General features: G+C 52.1%; 6 protein-coding genes across 6 annotated transcripts; 5 read left to right on the top strand and 1 right to left on the bottom strand.

The window, feature by feature from the left end:
- Positions 1-137: 137 nt before the first annotated feature.
- CORC01_10310 (uncharacterized protein) lies at positions 138-1,173 on the top strand (the record flags this gene model as incomplete). The annotated part of the gene is made up of 3 exons (XM_022621938.1): positions 138-149; positions 431-568; positions 685-1,173. The coding sequence occupies 3 exons, from the start codon at positions 138-140 to the stop codon at positions 1,171-1,173; spliced, it is 639 nt and encodes a 212-aa protein (XP_022471545.1).
- Positions 1,174-2,626: 1,453 nt separating this feature from the next.
- CORC01_10311 (late sexual development protein) lies at positions 2,627-3,810 on the top strand (the record flags this gene model as incomplete). Its single annotated transcript, XM_022621939.1, has 2 exons — positions 2,627-2,962; positions 3,064-3,810. 2 exons carry the CDS (start codon positions 2,627-2,629, stop codon positions 3,808-3,810), a joined length of 1,083 nt encoding a protein of 360 aa, XP_022471546.1.
- A 2,912-nt stretch (positions 3,811-6,722) lies between these two features.
- CORC01_10312 (choline dehydrogenase) lies at positions 6,723-8,574 on the top strand (the record flags this gene model as incomplete). The annotated part of the gene is made up of 2 exons (XM_022621940.1): positions 6,723-7,638; positions 7,703-8,574. The coding sequence occupies 2 exons, from the start codon at positions 6,723-6,725 to the stop codon at positions 8,572-8,574; spliced, it is 1,788 nt and encodes a 595-aa protein (XP_022471547.1).
- A 1,920-nt stretch (positions 8,575-10,494) lies between these two features.
- On the bottom strand, positions 10,495-11,443 carry CORC01_10313 (uncharacterized protein; the record flags this gene model as incomplete). Its single annotated transcript, XM_022621941.1, has 2 exons — positions 10,495-10,524; positions 10,652-11,443. 2 exons carry the CDS (start codon positions 11,441-11,443, stop codon positions 10,495-10,497), a joined length of 822 nt encoding a protein of 273 aa, XP_022471548.1.
- A 2,714-nt stretch (positions 11,444-14,157) lies between these two features.
- Positions 14,158-16,113, top strand: CORC01_10314 (uncharacterized protein; the record flags this gene model as incomplete). The annotated part of the gene is made up of 4 exons (XM_022621942.1): positions 14,158-14,185; positions 14,242-14,705; positions 14,759-14,934; positions 14,994-16,113. The coding sequence occupies 4 exons, from the start codon at positions 14,158-14,160 to the stop codon at positions 16,111-16,113; spliced, it is 1,788 nt and encodes a 595-aa protein (XP_022471549.1).
- A 1,371-nt stretch (positions 16,114-17,484) lies between these two features.
- Positions 17,485-18,683, top strand: CORC01_10315 (uncharacterized protein; the record flags this gene model as incomplete). The annotated part of the gene is made up of 4 exons (XM_022621943.1): positions 17,485-17,519; positions 17,577-17,679; positions 17,732-17,800; positions 17,856-18,683. The coding sequence occupies 4 exons, from the start codon at positions 17,485-17,487 to the stop codon at positions 18,681-18,683; spliced, it is 1,035 nt and encodes a 344-aa protein (XP_022471550.1).
- Between the last annotated feature and the right edge of the window lie 1,951 nt (positions 18,684-20,634).

Raw genomic sequence — 20,634 nt, forward strand, 5'->3', positions numbered from 1 at the left:
GCTTGGCAGTACTACGACTATTGCGACGATGAGGTGTCAAAGTTCCTACGAGTCTACTGGCAATGTGAAAGTTGTAAGAAAATAAAGGTGAAACTGGATTACATTCTCTGCCAAGACTGCAGAGACAAGGGCAAGACATGCGTCAACTGGTGAGTGTACAATGGCCGTGCCGAACTAAACACTCTCATTGCATACTTCACCCAATTTTCATATTGGCTTTTTCTCCTCTTCTTGAAATGAACCTTTTTTATTGCGGGAAAACATGCGGCTCCTGTCCAACCTAGTATCAGTTGGGACTCTCGAGTCGAGTAGGGCTGATATCCGAGGCAAATGCGAAGCGGAGACGCCGCAAACTTCGTCCAACCATTTGACCACATTGAGCTGGAAATTGATTTCCGCTATCGAACCGGTCGCACGATGTATGAATTAGGACTTGGAGACGGAGCACAGAGACCTTGGCCTGGGCAGCCGCAGTAACAACGGCGAGGAGAACCCCGACAAGCTACCACCACTCTCTGCGCCTTTGGCAGACGGCTGGTCGACCCCCGAAACCATGAAGCCCTCGCCGGTTTGTGAGGGCAAATGCAAAGTCAGGCCAGGGGTAACGTTAAGCCTCGCGCGTCTCCGATTGGACACATCTGCTGCAACGAACCCAATCCCTTCACGCCGTTGCCGTACAGGCAGATAAACTGCCCGCGAAATATGGTCTCGTTCTTCGACGCCAGCATTCGACGCATGGAGGAGCAGCCGCCTGCGCAGTGGTACTTCGGCTTGAAGACCTTTGCCGCCGCCGCCGTCGCTCATTATGATTTCCGGCAAGGTGGTGTTGGCCTAGGAGATCGCGGAGGCCTCCGCTCGAGCTTCTGCCAAGAGAGTAAGTTCACCTCCGACAGTATCATGAATGAAGTCTCCCAAGACTTTGACGACAACGACGAGACCAGAGTCAACAACAACATGGGGGTTACTGTGCTACATCGAAGCCTTAAACAGATACTGCACGCAACGCGCGGGTCCCTGGAGTTCCGCAACCAGGAATACCGGCCACTGCGGGCCTACTGCGAGGCCTTTTACACATACGCGTGCGAAGACTGCAACGAGTCGCTCGTGTGGGCGCACGCGCAGCTCGATTTTGAAGGGCAAAGGGCTTCGCGGAGTTCGGCAACAAAGGGATGAAGCGCTCGCGGACGGGCGTCGCGCATTTTGTGGAGAAAAGGGACCAAGCGATGACGCCGGGACCTTGCCATCAGGAAACCAGCACTGCCCAGAACTAACAGAGAGAGGTCTGGTGGTAGGAGTAGGATGAGGGTGAGGAGGGTGAGGAGAAGGAGGGAAAGGAGCTAATCTTGTTGGTGGTGGTGGCTCGGTTGCGAGCCGTGGTGACACTCCCGATGCTACCGTGACTGCCACCGCCGCTTCTGACGGCTCGGGAGGGCATGGGGAGACCCCGTTGCGTTCTGCTGCAGTAGTGTGGTCGCTGCTAAGCGGGAAATGGTTAGGGCCCTCCGACTCTGAACGTGACCAGAGCTTCGAAATGGCAAGGAGAGGCTCGAGCTGGGCCTGATTCAGACACACTCCGACACACACACACGTTCGACGAGAATTGATGTGTTACTCCGTACGCCGTACAGAGGTCTCGCTTCGGCAGTAACATACCGCAAATGCTGGCCCATGTTACCTGATTAGGGCAGCGAAGAGAAATACATTGGGGCTGGGTGGGAGACGGCGTTTGACGTATGGAGACATGCCCAACGGAGAGAGACTGCGAAGACAGCTCCAGACCGGACAAAAGCTTGAGCACGTGTCAGGTTCGTTCAATCACGAGTGAATGTCAGTGACTGTTATTATACCGCGGGGAAAAGATAGGCGAGAGATTGCGAGAGACAGACGAGAAAAGATGATGTCTTGTTTGAGGACTGGACTTGGCTAACAAGGGGTTGGAGGCTCGCCTTGGAGCCGGCATCGTCCTTGTCGTCTCTCTCCTCGCCCTGGCACGCGATCCATTCGAGATTCGAAGACCTTACAATTACAGTCTGTCCGTTTTCAGAGACGTCATCCAGCTACCACCCCCCTGTAACATGCCAGTTTGAGCAAGTTGAGCGGTGCAACTTCGTTCCGAAACCAGCCCTATCTGTGGTGCCGTGGGTGCCTTGGTGTGGCCCATTTCTGTCGGGCCAGGATCTTTCCGTAGGAGCGCTTGGGCAACCGCCCACCCCCTCCCCCCTCCTCCAAAAAATCTGATGTGCCTGTGTGTAAGTGTGTCGCGATGGATGTACGTTGTGGAAGCGCATGTGCGGGCTCTTCTCCCTCCACAAGAGAGTTGCAGGTCCACGTGCGCCAAGCAACAAACAGGTTTCAAGATTATGTATCGAAACAAACTCCTCAAGAGTATAATAGTTCGTCCCGGTCACCCCAACCATGTCACTGCGGCTCTTGTATCTCATGCCAAGCTGACCCGTTTCGTTTTGGCCCGCCTACTTTAATTCGCTTCCCCTGTCTATCGTTCACCTTTCTTTTTCGTGTACATTTATTTGATACTGAACATCCTCTCGTCGACGAAGGGCTTTTTCACTGAAAACTATTTTCTTTTTGGAGCGGTACTCCTAGGGGGAAAAAGACAACGCCCAACATGCAGCTCACAGCAACTCTCGCGGCCTCCGTGGTGATGCTCGCCGGCCTCTCGGCAGCGGCCCCACTCGAACGCCGAGCTTTCAGTGCGGAACTCCCGATCAGCCCGGAGCAGATCAAGGTCGTGGAAGAAGAAGCGCGAGGAACGCTCCCCAATTCTGCACCGCCGCCCAAGCTGGAGCCGAGCAGCTTGACAGCTTTCCAGCTCATTCAGTTTAACGAACAATTCGAGGTCGCCTTCTTCACTTCGATGCTCGAGAACGTCACCAATGGAGGACCCGGCTGGGACACGACCGAGAAGGACAGGATGGTCGACGCACTGAAGGTTGTGGTTGCTGTAAGTTTCCCCTCACCTCATCAACGGGGAGAAGAGAAAAAAAAGAAAGGAAATGGTTATCATCGGGACTTTGTTGGAATTGGCACTGACAGCTTTGACAGCAAGAAAAGCTCCATGCGCTCGACGCCAAGGGTGTCTTGGACAACTTTAAGGCTTTTTCGCCGCCGCCGTGCAAGTACCAGTTCCCGACGAACAGCTTGAAAGAGGCCGTGGCCCTCGCCGAAACCTTCACCTCTGTCGTCCTCGGCACTCTTCAGGATGCGAATCAGCTTTTGGCAAAGAATGGCGACGCCGGTCCCGTCCGAGCCATCAGCGCCGTCATCGGCCAGGAAGGCGAGCAGAACGGCTTCTATCGCAGCATCCTCTCGCGCCCGCCCTCGTCGCAGCCCTTCCTCACGACGTCCATCGCGCCCTTTGCCTTTTCGGCGCTGCAGTCTTTTGTTGTCAAGGACTCGTGCCCGTTCAAAATGAATCAGATCAACATCCCAACCTTTGCACCGTTGAACGTTATGCAAATGCAGGGCGGAGAAATCGAGGCCAAGACGCAGATGCTCAACTTTGAAGTAGACTTGCGGGAGATTGTCACCGCCGGCCGCTTCCTCGGCAAGGACAAGGCACCTCTGTTCGTCACCTATCTCAGCGGACTCAACGTCCCTCTGAGCGTGCCCGTCGCCAACCCGCAGTGGGATGGCGCAAAGATTGCGTTCTCGGCCGAGTTCCCCTTTGACACCAATAGCATGTACGGCCTGTCCATCGCGGCGTTGACGTACGAGGGCAAGTTTACCAACCCTGATGACATTCCAAAGGCGACCCTGGCAGGTCCCGGATTGATCCAGGTCAACAAATAAGGCACAGACTTGTGGGGATTGTAATTGTACAAATGGTGTGGTATGTAGGCAAGCGTCGGGTAGAAGATTTTGGAAGATATCCTAAGCCAAGGCGTTTTTTGGCGTTATAATACAGCATAGACAAGCAATTTTACTTTCGAGCGTTTACGTTTCACCGATATTGTGTTCCATTTTCTCGTGATAGCGTACAGACGTGAAAATCTGGATATCGAAGCATGTAATTGCCCAGGACTGAGAGTCTGTGGAGCACTCACAACGCTGTTCTCTACTCTATGTCGAGATCTTGCCTTGCTCAACGGCAGACCGGGGGCTATTGGGTAAATTGCCAAGTCAAACTGCTCGCTACCGATCACTCCTGCACCCCTCAATCCTAATCTAAGCCGAGCGCGCCGTGAATGTGTCTTTCACTCATCACGCCCACGGTTAATCTCATTCCATGATCGTACCTGCTTCTTATCGGCGTCTTCATCTTCAGAGCAGAGCCGAAAGTCTCGTATCCCAGCCCAGGACGCTATTGTGAAGTGTTGGAAAACATTAGACGATGAGCCCCTTACCACGCACGGATTGGCCTTCCGACCAGTCCACACCGAGGAGAAATTCCACCGGCCCGATGGGGAAATTGCTTGCAACTTCCCTAGGCTATTGCCTGTCGTCAACGAATACGAGCAACTTCAATTCCATATCGTGTATGTGAACGGCGCGACAAAGCCAAGGATGTCATCATCCTGATAACTGTCTCCAATATTGAGCATGTGGCCTAGATCACCCCGAGGTAAACATGATCTCGACGATCCCTTAATACACTTATTAAGATCGACCAAACACTCATGCAGCCAGCGGTAACGAGAGACAGAAAGCGAGAGCGATTCCCTGCCGTGCGCCACCTGGCCTCGGGGCCGTGTCCCCTGTGCACGGAGGAGGCCCTGTCACACGCTTCGTCTCAGACTGCTACCAACACTTCGGATTCAAGGGTTGACCTTTTGACAGTTCGGACGCCCACCTGTAGCGTCGCGTCGCAGTCGATGCAGCAGCACGACACACAGGATAGCTCAGCACGGCTGGCAGATAAGCTCACCAGGGGTTCGGTACACAATGTTCCCGAACGGGGAACAAAAAACCAAAACTTGGCTGGCAGCTTCATCGACCCCCGAAGCTAAGATCTGTGACCAAAAGGACTAGATTTTTTCTGATCGGACTGCATGAGGCAGGTTTCCCACGTCGTAAGTACATCACGTCGTAGGTACATCGGCTGATCAGTTGGCAGCAATTGACTGTTGTTGGGTTTTCTCATTCCGTCACTATCCGCGTCTGCTCCCAGCCCGCCGGTGTGGTGGGTGCCGGCTCAGCCCAACCATCTTTCACGGAATGCGAGGAAGAGGAGTTGGAATGATTGATCATCGGGTGTTTTATCAGTTGGAAGTCAGGGAAGAGGGGGGAGGGTAATTGCCGATTTCATCGCCAAGGAGACAAGAACAAGGTGGGGGTGGTCAACGTTGGCCTCGGGTCGATGGCATGCTCGAAAGGCATGTGTCCCAAACTCAGTTGCCGAATCCCGGGGTCGACGAGTTAACCCTCTCCGATGGTGAAAATGCCGAACATCCATTTCGCGGTAAGTTTCTGTCTGGAAGGGGTCCTAGAAAGCTTCGCTTGACCTGACGAGCCAACGAGCAGCGATTCGTGACTTACCCCTGACCCGAGTCATTTCCCCTGGAATTGACCCCATGCCGGAGCGTTGACCTGCAACAACGGTCAAATCCGCTAGGCAGTACGGATAAGCTTACTTGCTCTCGACTGTGGAAGATGCAATGGCTAAGGAAAGTCAAATCTGCAATCCCTCCCCGGTCTAGGCCGGCAGATCATTGCTTCTTTCTGACACATCAGGGGTAGAGCACCGCCAGCAGTCGGTCAGAGTTCTCCATAGGTTTCGTTTTGTGACAGAGGCCCAGGTCTGTTGAGGACTTTACGGATTGTTCCACAGAATAAACATGCAGTACGGATACATGTAGAAACAATTGCATGCAGCCTGGCACTGTCTATTGACCAATGGGCCAAACTGGAGTGTTCTTGATGGTGGAGTCGCCGTTTCTTAACTATGGCCTTGATGACCAAGCGAGCCAAGAGAACATGGCCTCAGTGGTCCAAACCTCTGTCCTTGGAGTGTTTCTGATATGGCTCGCCATTTCAGCGATTAACGGAGCATTTCAACCAGTCATCTGAGTGACGGATCGGCGATGGCAAACGGCTGCAATTGGAGAATATATAGGATCCGGAATATTGTGGTTTAAAGGCTAGCCCAACTGCAGGTACTACATCTCCTCGGGTTGAAAACTTGGAACATCTAGAGTTTGTAAATGAGTGGCATATATACGACATAACTGTTGGTAAATATGAACCGGTAACGGAAGCAAAGAGTTATACTGGTAAACACGTGATTCTGATAGGTCTCCACTTTTCAATCATCCCAACACAGATATCCAAGCCCTTGTAAATCGTTTCCAGACGATGTCAAGATTGCAGCGTAATTGCAGAGCACGAGTCGATCCTGCTCGCACGATGCCCATCTCGGGTAGAGTTGAGTGAGAACACCTCATTCTCCGAGCAGCAATAGCAAATAAGGCTTGCCAGTTTGATCAGATATGCCGCTCAACATGCATGAATCTAGCAAATCCGCAACGCCTGCTGACAACGTGGAATGTGACCTTCTTGATCTAAAAGATAAGATCTCCATCAAGACCCCTGCGAAGGATCTAGTTGCTTTCTGCAGCCAATAAATTGTCACAAATGGCATTGCTGCCTAGAGTCACGTCGTCATGTATTACCATGATGCATCGTGCGGCAATAAGAATAAAATTGATGTATTTCCCAAGCCCTTTGCGAAGGAACAAAACAGATCGAGGCTCATTACCGGCAAAATGGAGATCAAGGATTTTGACGTGATTATCATCGGCGGTGGCACAGCCGGATGCGTGCTTGCCTCCCGACTCTCCATCCGACAAGACTTGCGAGTCCTTCTACTGGAGGCTGGAAGCGATCGTAACGACGATGAAAAGGTCACGACACCCCTGCTCAGCCGAAGAATGTTTGGAGATCCGAACTATGATTGGTGCTCGGAATCCTCTCCGCAGAAAGGCTTGAACGGACGTGTTTTTCAGCATACCAGAGGCAAGATGCTTGGAGGAAGCAGTGGAATCAACTCCCATAGTCTAGTATTTCCAAACAAAGCTATGCATGAGGCATGGGCCGAAATATCGGGAGATGATGGATGGGGCTGGAAGAAGATGAGAAACTACTACCGCGCATTTCAGACAGAGCAGGCTCAGAGCATTTCAAAACAGGGCCTCCGAAACGAAGGGCCTATACAAGCATCTTCACCGAAAGAGTTGCACATTCTACAAAAGGCCTGGCAAGATGTTTTCGAGGACTTGGGCGCAACATCTGTTGCTGATGGTCCATCTGGAGAAGCGCTGGGGGGTTTCACAACCACCAATGCAATCGATAGCCGCCCTGGCCAGGGCGTGAGAAGCTTCGCTGGGAACGCTTACCTCCAGCCGACGTTGAACCGAAAGAATTTGGTTGTCATTACCGGAGCAGAGGTCGAGAAGATCGTTTTTGAGGATGATGCTCACGGCAATGAGGGACGACTACGTGCGGTTGGCGTCATCTACGAGAAAGCGCAACGATCATTCCTTGTCAGAGCGAACAAGGAAGTCATCGTCTGCGCAGGCGCCGTGGGTAGCCCCAAGATTCTTGAGCAGTCTGGAATTGGAAACCAACAGATTCTGGAGCCCTTGGGTATCCAGTGTTTAGTCAACTTGCCTGGTGTTGGGGGTAAGTGCATGCATGTACTGACAAGATGCGACTTGTGTAACTCATGCTGACTGCAGCGCTGCAGAAAATCTTCAAGATCATCTCAACTTTGGACCAAGTGTCGAGGTGAGGCCTGAAATTGCAACGATGGACATCTCCGTCCGAGATCCCAAAGTTGCCGCAGCTCAACGCGCAGAGTATGACGAGAATAGAACTGGTCCTCTGGCAGAAGGGGCGGCGTACAGTTTCGCTCATTGGCCCCTGCAGCTCTTCAACTCGCAAAGCGAAGAGACCGCGCTAAGGGAGCTTCTTCGACGTTCAGCTCATGTTGGCGACGAAGCTACCAAATTACAATACGAATTCATCGACCGGATGATTCTAGACGACCATGAGGCCAGCGCTACTGTATTCACGACCAGAATTCAAAGATACACCAGCCGCGCCAACCCTGCCCCAGGCAACTACATGACCATAATAGCTATGCTCTCTCATCCCTACAGTCGAGGATCTTGTCATATCGAGACTCCAAACTGGCATGATCAACCGCATATAGACTGCGCTTATCTGTCGCATCCCCTCGACGTTGAGATTCTCGCGCGTCATGTTTTGCAGATTGAAAGATTGTGGGCCCAGGACGCGCTCAGTGGCCTACAGAGAAAGGGCGGCAACCGTCTTCCAACAGCGGCTGCACCTCAGACTATAGAAGAGATCAAGGAGGCTATTCGAGGTTTCGGTGCTACGAACTATCACCTCTGTGGCACATGCGCAATGATGAAGGACGATTTGAAAGATGGCGTTGTGAATGGGGAGCTTCTCGTACGAGGCACGACGAACCTTCGTGTTTGCGATGCCAGTATTTTCCCGATAATACCGCGAGGTAACATACTGAGCACTGTTTATGCAGTGGCGGAGAAGGCGTCTGCATTTCTCTTGGAGACTTACAGCTCTAGACATTGATGGCTAAAGGACTTTGCTCAACCAACTCAAGGATTGTTTTTGATGAAGACTGGAGTTTGCCATTCGGGCGGATTGTGATCACAGGGCAACAGCGACAATGACAAGAACGACAAAAAAGAAGATAATACAAATAGCAATAACAGAACATGGACGATATTTAGGATTCTTGCATAAAAGCAATAAAAACTTGGAGGATGATTGATTAGGAATTGTTCCTTCTGGATAGCACGACTCTTCGTGAATGCCAACATGCGATGTGTTTATCGCTATGACTGTTTCCGACCTCTGACTCTTAGAAGCCGTTCTATATGGTAAGAACACGACATAATTAAGATGTGCACCCGTCCAATCTAGGTTCAATGACAGAAGGCATGCCCCGATGCCCCTCCATTCGATCTCACTGATGACCACCTCAGCTCTGCTAGTCTGGCTTACTCTGGAAGCATTCTCCTTCTAATACACGTGCAATACCTACTGTACAATATGTAGATCCGCGTTCCTGTATAAGGGCTTCTCTCAGTTGAATTAACCTACTTGCTATAATACAAACCTCTCGCTCGATACCTCGCTTTGTGATACTTATCTTTTCTTTAGCTATCGGATCGAGCTGGACTCCGCCGCATGATCTGCGCAAGCTCCGGTCAGAGATAGATGATTTTGATCAAGATTGTGTGGCGGGTTGTATTAGAGACGATTGGACCGAACTGCTCGGCGCCTCCATTAAACTAGATCCTGAGGGATTACATCACCTCGACGACTGTTTCATGTCTACATGTATTGGAGGGTCCATCGCGATCAGATACACATCTTTCTCAGCGATTATGAGCCACCGGCTCCTGGAGTATAGATTTGTACAACACTTGGCAAATAACGTGGCTCTTGTCGGTGCTCGTTGATATGTATTGCGTATGGTTCTCAGCCTGAGCATTGGGAGCTATGGTTGACCTGTGACGACTAACAGTATGATTATGCTGGAGAGTTCTGGGTAATGCTTGAACAGCAGAAGTTCCTGGAAGTATAAGGAGATTACCTAGGGACATCTGAGCGCCATTCCATGCGAGATAGCTGTTTTCTTGCTCTCAGATCGTTCAAGGACTTGCATGCAGGTGCAGCGAGGGATAGACAGCCTGAATGCGGAGTGCATGCCTAATATAGGAAAGAGCAGAGGAGAGGAAAAATGAACGGAACTTTTTCAAGCTTCGAGGTCTCATTAAGTCTTGTTTGAAAGTTCCATTCACGTTCATTCGCACTATACTACCAGATTCTGGCGTTGAGATATTTCACAACGTAAAATATCTAGTGTAAGAAGCAAGAATAAACATCGGGGCGCTATCAGACTTTCGACTCAAAATTGAAGAGTGCTATGTACTTGTTTGCCGTAGCGATTATCTTCCATGATTCTCGGAGTGATTTATCTTGAAAACAACAAATGCGATCATGCAATACCTGCCAAATCGCAGGCCTCAAGGAACTGTCCGGCTTCTGCTAAAAGCAAGAACATCAAGAACATGGGAAACAAAAAGTAATGGGAATGCCTTCTTTCTGTTAGCCTAGCACTATAATATAGCCTGACATGTCTGTTTTGACTGAGGTAGTCAATGCCAGATCATGGTTCAAACGAAAGAGCACGATTACCGAAGAAGCTGCCAAACAGCAAGTTGACGAGGATCCGAGTTCTTTTCCGTATCTAAATGATGGTGATCTCAGTCCATGCCCGGTTACCCTCATGTGCTCGCAAGATATCATCGATAGTAACTTGGCTTTCTTTACCATGATCTCTTTCTCCTCTAAGAATCAACCATCCCACTCTCCGGTACTTACTTCCAGAATCGCTAACGTTCTCCAAGATGATACAAGTAACATCATTTGTATCACCAAGGAGACCACTTTCACGATCCTGCCACCGAACTCTCTGATTCTTCAGAGGTAGGAGTGATATTCGACCGCTTTCTTTCAGACAGTTGTCAACTGCATCAAGATAAACCCATGATGTGAACGGACTCAACCCTTTGTCTGTGGGCTCGAAATGAACAGTTCCGTTGCCTGTAGGTCTTTGCCTGTAAGTAGCAGCATATACCTTCCCTCTCAGTTTGATAAATCCACCGGTCACATTGACCATGGCGTCTCCCCCAGCTACCGTTGTTACCATTGCGTCAATCACCTCCGCCAGGAAATCGAACCCGTGAGCAGGTCGTGTTGAATTTACTGGCCCGTCAACAGATACCCAAGACCATGAAGGGGCTCTGTATTTGCTAGTGACCCTAGGCTTGGGTGTCCACACGCACCAATCAAGCTGGTGTAGTAGTCGTGAGCGCCACAAGCCCGCGAGAAACATGTCGCCTGTGGCCTCCTGAAAGAGCTTGGCGACGCCGCCAAGGGCGTAGAGCTTGTCTTCCATGAAGGTGAATTGGCAGCGCGAGTACGCAGTGACGACGTCGATCCACAGGTCCATCGCATCAAAGGGCATGAGGCCTTCAATTTTCGACTCATCACTTTTTGTTGATGCAAGTAGGCGCTTGATGCTCTTTGAGGATTCATAAAGTGGAACACCTCGTGGAAAACCCTCGCATTTATGCTCCTCCAGGCATTCCCACATGATTTGGTCTCTTGCGAAGTAGATTTGCCGAGGAGAGAGGAATCGCTCTTGGAACACCCAACCCCTCTGGTGCAGGGCACCATTCAGAATATGTCGGTCCCAGTATCCTTTATCGAATATGTAAAACTCTTTGGGTTCTTGGGAGACCAAATTGGATGTTATGATACCGGGTCGAACATGATTTGCTACACGATCTCGAAACAATCCACCGATGGGGCTGCTTGAAGCAGAAGCAGCAATGTTGCAAGCTGCATTGGTGTACACGTCTCTCATCATGGGTGCTTCATTTTCCCAGTCACTCCGGGAATCCTGGAAAATACACAAGCAGTCTATCCAGACATATCGAATACCGAATCGATGTGCGATTATAGCCAAATCTTGAAATGTCTGCGGTAGTTGCACAACAGGGCTCCCACGACGAAACAGTTCCAGGTTGTGCGATGTCAACAGCAATTTTTGAGGTTCAATGCCCCAACGATAGCTCAGAGTCATATACTGAGGGGGTGCCTCTTGTTGCTTCAGCTTTAGGTCCTCTGACGTGATGACAAGTTTCCAGGTCGTCTCCCCCTGCAATCCAATGTCGACGAGGCGGGTTGGGAGCCAATTGACGACGGAGGTAGGCAAGCGCCTGCATTGATCATGGCCATGAAAACAGCTTTGAAACCAAGAATGAGCTAACTCGAGTGATTTCAAAGAGCCGGTGCTGACTTCCATTTCATCGAGTGAAAAGAGGTCATCGTATTCACTCTCTATCGACATTTCGTGTTAGATAGTGCATGGTCATAATATCCATGGGGTTCCCGGGACGTTTATAACTATTAAACCTTACCTGATGATGGAATCATCCTAAATCGCATGTCTGTTACGAATTCGCTCTGTATATGGGTAGGATCCCGGTATAAAACGCTCACTCTGATCTGGTGGAGTTTGCCCTCATAATGTTCCCTGTCGATATTGAAGGACAAAGGTCGCCAGAATTGGGGAGCCAAGCTCTCCCATCCTCTTCTGTGCATATCACTCAAGTTCCACAACTTTGAACAAATGAAGCAGTCCCGTGACGCTGCCTCCCGAAAGCCATCGAGTGTTTGATTCTTTGGCGTGATGTTGGTTAAAGCCGAGTCGCTTGACGCGGGTTGAATAGCTTGCTTACACACTAAGCATAGAAAGCTCATTTTCGCAAATATTTCCGAGTCACAATAACTGAAAGCTACGAGTACTGTTGGTGGCTTTTTCTGGTCAAGGATTGTCAAAGCTCATTTTCCTCAGGACAACGTTGACAAGAATGCAATTATCGCCAGGCTACATCTCAACGACGATTAAAAGCTGACCCCGCTTCCATGTCACCTGACTGAATCATCCTGGTATTGTAGTGATGATTGCGACTGGCGCTCATGCAAGGATGAGATAGCACAACAGCTACTGGAATTGACGAATGGGCCATCTCTTCAGGGACTCGGCAGCGTCTTTTTAGTCAACGGGGCGGGGCACGGAGTCTCTGAACAAATATGGACGGATTCAACGACTAATGTTCCGCCTTTGCTGACATACTTTCTGTGCCTCATTTGCAGGTGCAGAGTACGATGACTGAATAATTACAACAGATCTGATTGATTACTGATTTCAGATAACATCGGCCGGTCCCATGGGGCCAACTTGGACAAGGTCAACCCCGTCAGCGGTGCGCGCGGCCTGCGAAACACCCGCCTCGATACGGCCCGGCCACTTGGCTCTCTCGTCCGAACGGGGCACCAGCACAGCGGCAAGATTTGCTGCGACGAGACCAGGTCAAGGCCTGATTAGCGGCTAATGGTTTTAGCGGTGTTCCGGTTGGTGACCTCTGCATGCATGTCCTTCTCATTGCCGCAGTGGCTGTGTCGCTCAAGCAGGAGTGATCTGGGGCGGAATTCGAGGCGCCAACTGTGCTCTTCTCATAGTCAGCGGCTGAACGAGCACGTGTCTGATCGATGAATGAGACACATCACTGCGTTGGAACGCACGCTGCGAGTGTGCAAGTGTAGAGGAATGCTAAAGGGTTCGTTGAGATTAGAAGCAAAGCTTGGAGCATTCTCAGGGGGCACGGAACACAAACTTGCGCACTGGGAATGGGGTGCCTCTTGACGCCTGCTAAAGGCGGCGGACTACTTTCCTTGCACGTACGGATAGTACCTCCAGGCTTCAGGAGAGTTTAGACTTTAGACTCATCGAACATTCGCTAGGGTGAAGACCTCAGCTTAATCCATATTAGGCAGTTGGATCCATACGAAAGTCCCTGGTCCTTCGCCTCCTGGATCTCCTAGAAGGGCCAAAATGTCATCTCGGGTTGCCCGTTTTCGAGATGGCAGGGTTGTAGGCCTGAGTCTCAGCCCTGGAACCCCTGGAAGTGCATGAATCGTCAGTCGGCGCTTGGTGGACCACCCGTCACAATTCTACCGAAGGGCTGATATTTTTGGCGCGTCGTCGTTAGAGGCGCTGTCGTTTGCCAGAACTCCTCTCAGACAAGTAAGTACGAATACTTCTCGGACGATGCTTGTTGTTGTGGAAATGCAGTTCGAGAGTGGCCAGTTCTTGGGGTCTTATACTCCGTAGTGCCCATCCAGATCTTGAATGTCTCAGTTTGCGTGTACAAGATTCCCTTGAATATCACAGCCTCTTGGACAAGCTCGGCGGACCCAGTGGGGGCCGCTGGTTCGAAATGGTCCTCGGTACAACCGGGAGGGCCTGTTGTTCGACCTTCAGGAATTTAGAAGTCGGACCAAGTGGGCTGGACTTGGTCTCCATCTTGGGGTCGCATCCACATCCACACGGGACATCTTTAAAGATGTCGCTCCCTGCGTTATCCTCCGTGACATAAATCTTACATTTCTCGGTCCAAGGTGTCTTGTGGTTAACTTCAAGTGCCGTAGATGCCTCCATAGGCACTCATTCACGTGCACGTGAACCACCCCTCAGCCATTGATAGGCCTGTTCTTCTCTCGACGGCTCACGCGATGCCTTACCCTTTCAGAAGGGCACAGAGTATGTCTCTGAGGTTTCCAACATCATCCGTGCAAAGGTTGCTGACCTTTTGCCAGCGTTGCCAACCTTGACAGCCCAGGATGAGTTGGAAAACGCCTCGATTCTCCGCAACGATGCCGACAATGGCCATTTCCGCGGCCTTCCTGCAACCCGACAGTCTCGCATGAAGGTGCTCATGAAGGTGTTGTCACGATGGGCAATTACGATGGTTATCATTATCTCAATCTACGTCGTCATATGGGTATACTCCAACAAGTCGGTAATGACACAAACAACAAAGCGAGAGTACAACGCCCTCATCACCGGCCTGTCAATCTCTCTCGGTCTCGCAGTGGCGAGCAGTCTAAACCACATGGTGGCCGAGCTGAGATGGTGGATCTTGAGTCGTCGATACAGATCGAAGCGGAAGGTGGAGTTAATTTTGCAGGCCGACAACCTGAAGCACACGATTACATTAGCAGCAAGGTCGAAACGATGGTCGATCCATCTTGCCGCTGTCGGATGGCTTATCCTAACGATTGTAAGGAGGCGTGAGACTTTATGTGTGGTGACTTTGCTGACCAGATCGTAAAGGGCTCTCAAATAGGTCTTGCCGCCATTGGCCTCTGCTATTCGACAGATGTCGCAGACAAGCGGGCTCTTTTACTTCCAGGCAACGTGTCTATAGCCAACATGGCGACCATAGAATCGGAAAGGGTTGTGAAATCCAAGACTCAAGCTTTGGGTGCTCTCCAGTATACGGCAAACAGGTCGGTCTCGTCTCCGTATCTAGCGTCCCGCACTATCTGACAGTGAATCAACCTTGAAGCTATGGGATCATCTCTCTAGCGTACGATACGGGAGATATATCAGATGCCCCCTTGGCCAGAGCGATCCACGTACCGAGCGATGCCATCATGTTCTGCACAGACACGCTGTGCAAATACGTCTTTTACGAAACCTCGACGGCGTCCATCACGAACGCAGATGACAACCCGGTCACCGTCGCCACGGACCGGAGCGTCAACTCCACGGCCAAATGTACGGCCTGGCCCGTGATAAGCGGCGGCGACGGCACGACGACCAACGTGACCGTGGCCCTCGAGAATGACGGCAAATACGAAATTTACATCCCGTTCCGAGGCGGGACCGAACAAACGACATTCATGACTTACAGCCAGTCCGAGTGCGGGCCAGGGTGCTCCCAAGTCATGGCGTTCGAGGCGTCGGATACCTTCCCCTGGTACTACAGCTGCAACATCACGGTCGGCCAGGTCGCCAACGCCACGCGTGCTGAACACCAGATCGGCTCCAACCTCACGTCTCTCGCGTCAGCCGGCATCGCACTGCAGGGCTACGCCGCCTCGTCCTTTGTCAACGACACCAACTTCCAGTATCAGATGTATCCCTCCGAGTCGGTCTTCGGCACGCCCATGAACGGAACGACTGCGTTTATGGAGGCCATGCTGTCGCGGTTCGCCATCGGGGTGGTCGCCGTCGCCGCGGAGAGTAACACGGATCTCGTCGTCGAAGGGACCATGCCGATGAAGGGCACGAAGCTGAACGTCTCGCACTGGGGGCTGATCAACTTAATTTTAATACTTACCGCGTCGCTCCAGCTCATTCTCGGAATTGCGGCCGCGCTGGTGGCGAACCGGGTCGTCGTCCCTGATGGCGGTGCTGTGGAGATGGCGCAGGTGATGAGGACGATGGCGATTCGGGACCGCACGACGACGAGCGAGCCCGGCGAGAAGGGGTCGACTGGCGAGCCTCGACATAAGTCGCTGTGGATATACCGGGATACGATGGTGTCAAGGGAGGGAGGGTTGTACGATTTGCATATGGAGGAGCAGCGTTATAATGCGAGGAATGAGGCTGGGATGATTGAGATGAGCCAGCAACGGCCAGACACTGGTCGGGAGTCGACGCCATCGACGCCGACGAAGTAATGAGGAGTTGCATTTCGGTGGTAATGAACAGACATCACTTCAGTTTTTGACATTCATATCAAGAGGTTATTCAAGTGAAGACACTCCACGCTCTTGCAAGTATGCCCTAGGTTTCCTGGCCGAAGAATTTGATGTATCGAGTCCACAAAGACACACAGCTACTTCGGAGAGATATGCTCGAAAACACGGTGGGAAGAAGATAGCAAGCTTCCGGGACACTGGTACTGAGGTAAATTCCTACCGGTGCCTGGAATTGTCCAACTTTATGCAACAGATGCAAAGCTCAACCACGCGTGCGGCATGTCATCGGCTATCTTTTGTAACTCAACCGAATTACGGCCAACATCGGCCTAAGCCGGCTCGGCGTGGGACCGGAGGCCCTGAATCACCCACTTGATTCCGATCCCGGAGTCCCCGGCGTTCACGGTGGCAGAACACGGAGTAGCCCCGAAAATGAGACATTTTGCTCACGCTTCATTCATTACGTACCCAAAGTATGTTTTGTGGGTGCGCGCCCTAGTGCGCGCCTCGACTAGGTGCGGTTGTAGAGAATCCGCCGACGAATGGCAGCTTCGTGTTCAGGCCCGGTTCGTTCTCGCGGGCAGAATTCAGCTTTGAAGACCACTTTTTGTGATACGATCGAGCCATGAAAGGATCGGCAGTCGTCTGGAATAGTTGAGGAGTGATTGGGCGCAGGCGTTGAATCGGGCAATGCTTCTCGCTGTGATACATGTTATGAGCGCCCGTTTTTTGGCGCTGGCTGAGTTACTCGAGATGAATGAAGAATGACGCATGGACTAGTCGGGAAGCCGGAAGCCAGGCCGAAATGCATGATTAGCTTCGACCAAGTGAGGGGATTATGCAGAGGTCTAAACGATCAGGAACTTACCCCTCCCGACGAGGCATATATCGTCCTGATATCTCCCGCCTTTTCATGCAGTTGTTCAGCAAAACTCCTTAACCCATACTCGTTAACGGAAGCCCTCCTATTCACTAAGATTCACCTAAAATACCACACCAGCAACTACCTAAGCAAGACCTGGTACGACGCTCGCGTCAAAGAGCCATGGCATCTATCGCAATGGAAACATCTACAGATCGAGGTAAAGTAGGACAAGAACGCATCCGGGTGTTCAACTCATGTACTGGGCTCGAGACCTTGGTCGCTCTCGATATCTTTCATCGATCGAGAGGCGCACTCGGGTGGATTTGGGCACAGTAGACGAGTTGCTCTGAGAAATACCGGTGAACTTGATCTGGATAATACCAGCGAAAGGACATGCTTCTTTGGCAAACCCCCACCTCCCCATGCATGGGTGACTGAGGATTTGAGTGTACTAACCCGTGCAGCATCACGCTTGATCTGTCAAAATGTCGACTGACAAGATCACCTTCCTCACCAACTGGTTAGGATTGCCCCGCGCGTGATGACTGTTACGAATGTGAGTTGACGAAGTCGTCAGGCATGCTACGCCTTACCACGCTCCGCTGTACCTGGCTCAGGCCAAGGGATACTTCAAAGATGAAGGCATCAAGGTCGCTCTTCTCGAGCCCAACGACCCTAGCGTATGGACCTTCCAACCGAGCATTTGTAAAGTGCTCGCTGACCCCACCACAGGATGTTACCGAGATCATCGGCACCGGCAAAGTCGACCTCGGCTTCAAGGCCATGATTCACACTCTCGCCGTAGGCTCAACCTTTATCTGGCTCGACCTGGCACCGAACTGACCCCCATCTCCAGGCCAAGGCTCGCGACTTCCCCGTCCTCTCCATCGGCAGCCTCCTCGACGAGCCCTTCACGGGCGTCGTCTACCTCAAAGACTCGGGCATCACCACCGACTTCCGCTCCCTCAAGAACAAGCGCATCGGCTACGTCGGCGAATTCGGCAAGATCCAGATTGACGAGCTGACCTCGCACTACGGCATGACGCCGGACGAGTACACGGCCGTGCGCTGCGGCATGAACGTCACCAAGGCCATCATCGAGGGCACCATTGACGCCGGCATCGGCCTGGAAAACGTCCAGATGGTCGAGCTCGAGGAGTGGCTCGCCGCCCAGGGCCGCCCCAAGACGGACGTGCAGATGCTCCGCATCGACGAGCTCGCCGAGTTGGGCTGCTGCTGCTTCTGCACCATCTTGTACATTGGCAACGAGTCCTTCATCGCCGAGAACCCGGACAAGGTGCGCAAGTTTATGAGGGCCGTCAAGAAGGCGACGGATTTCGTGCTGGAGGCGCCGGAGCAGGCGTGGAAGGAGTATGTCGACTTCAAGCCCGTCATGGGCTCTGACTTGAACCGCAAGATTTTTGAGCGGAGCTTTGCCTACTTCTCGCACGATTTAAAGAATGTCGAGCGCGACTGGACCAAGGTCACCAAGTATGGCAAGAGGCTGGGTGTCTTGGACGAGATCTTCAAGCCCAACTACACCAATGAGTTCCTCGAGTGGACTCTTGATGAGGACTCTGCGGACCCTACGGGTGACCAGAAGAGGATGGTCGAGCTTCAGAATGAGGTCTCTTGCCGTGGTGGTTTCCGCCGTTTGAAGCTTCAGCCTGCGGTCAAGGCCTGAAGTTATGTGCTGGCGGAAGCGTGGGTGATGTTTCCGATGCGGATCACTCAGTTCTACCCACGCGCCTTTCTACCCCAGGACCTGTCTGTCATTTCAGATGAACCACGGTCAGTCGTTTTGCTAGGATAAAAATAAAAATGTTCCTGGGAAATCTCTAGCTCTGCGCATGCGAATGTGAGTTATGTGTGGCCTAGGTGAGTCTAAAAACTGCGGGTTGCGAAGAAGGTGAACGGTACTTCCCTGAAGCACCTCAAATTCTTCTCGGGAGAACAGCGGCGTCATGATGAAGTGAGCATCACTTCGCTCGATTCGCTTTGGCCCCTGATCTTGTCTCACATGAATCTATCTGGGTTGTGATAGATCGACTACGAGGCAAGTCATCGGCGGCTCCGGGCCCCCGGGGCATCACGGCCACCCACATCGTACCTCGTAAATGTACGTGCAACTCCGAATCAGCGGCCGGCCGTCTCGTATTATCGCGACTTGTGGGTTAAGCCTGCACGGAGAAATCCATATAATTGAACCTGCGTTTGCCCAAAGCCAATGATGGCATGGAGCTCATATCGAACGGATTTTCCAACTTTTGCCTAGATCCCCGTCGCAGCAAAAGTCCTTTTGCCAGGAGGGATCACACGATGCAGAAGTGCGACATTGTCCCTCTTGGCAGATGACCATCAAGTATCTCATCAAGAAACACCTGCAAGTTTCGCGATGCAATTGGCTGCGACCCAATTTCCACGGGCTATCAATCCATGGCTCGCGGGGATTTATTAGAGTCCGTTCACCATCTGATGAGGAGACCTGTACCATGATGGAAGATTCGCAATAAGACAGCACGTCGACGGGTCGACCAAGATGCGCAAATCACCACCCTGTCAACGTCAACAAATCCCAGCCGTCGTACCAGCATCCGGTCGCAACCCGGTCCCTACCGCCCGATGAAACTTCCCTCAAGTATGCTTCTTTTTCCCGCGGCAGACTTTAACCCGCACGACCCCGTTAACCGCACCATCTTTTGGCGACAGAAGCAAACATTGGTTGGCTACACAAAGAAATGAGACACGATGATCCGCAGGTCGGTTCGTTTCTCGGCGGCGTCTGGCGCGGAGCGAATCAGAGCGCACAGGACCCCTGAAAACCGCCTCTTGAGGACAGAGGTCAGTCATTGAAGCTATTCGCTATTCCCGGTCGGGATTGGTTCGTCCCCCCCCTGGTTCATGGGACCCGCCAGCCCATGCTTAATTCTGAGTCGATATAACCCAATCGTCCACCCATTGGACCACGGCATGCTGCGAGATCAAGGAGAGAAGGCCGCAGTAGCAGCAATGCCTCTCTCTCTCTCCATGACCTGATAAAACGCTGGCTCGTCGTTGCCTCCCCCGTTGAACTTGCCCCTCGGATTCGTTCTCGACGACAGAGCAGGGGGGGTCTAGCTTCTTGGCTTCCTCGCCTGATCCGCAAAGCCACTGCCGTGTCGAGGAGGTGCAAGTCTGCAATCTGCAGATGATGTTTCTGGGCAGAGGGGGAGGGGGGGATCGACATCCGACACCCATGTCCGCTCAACACGACATGGAACCAACGCATACGCATACCAACGCATCGCGGCGACCAGCTTGCCAGCCCTGTTGGTCCGGTCTCTGGCCTTTGCGTGGTGGCTCCCGCTTCACCCTGCTTGGCCCGGCGGTGAACTTGGTGCGTCTCGACTTGAGGCTCCTTTCGGCCTCCTGGTTGGTCCCCGGCACTTCTCACCGTGGGTTCCTTTAATTCAAACCGCTCCAGGGGGACCCACGATGCGTCTCTTCCAACGAGAGCGTCGGGTCATGGGTGCGGCCTCGCTGGGCTTCGAGCTGTCATCGACTGCGATCTGCCCACCTGCCCAACTTGGAAGAACAGATGGCACCCGATATGGTCACAGCAAAAGGGAAAAAAGAACGGTTCGTAAACAGCTCAG

The sequence above is a fragment of the Colletotrichum orchidophilum genome (genome assembly GCF_001831195.1).
Source record: "Colletotrichum orchidophilum strain IMI 309357 chromosome Unknown Scaffold_101.1, whole genome shotgun sequence".
Lineage (NCBI taxonomy): Eukaryota > Fungi > Ascomycota > Sordariomycetes > Glomerellales > Glomerellaceae > Colletotrichum > Colletotrichum orchidophilum.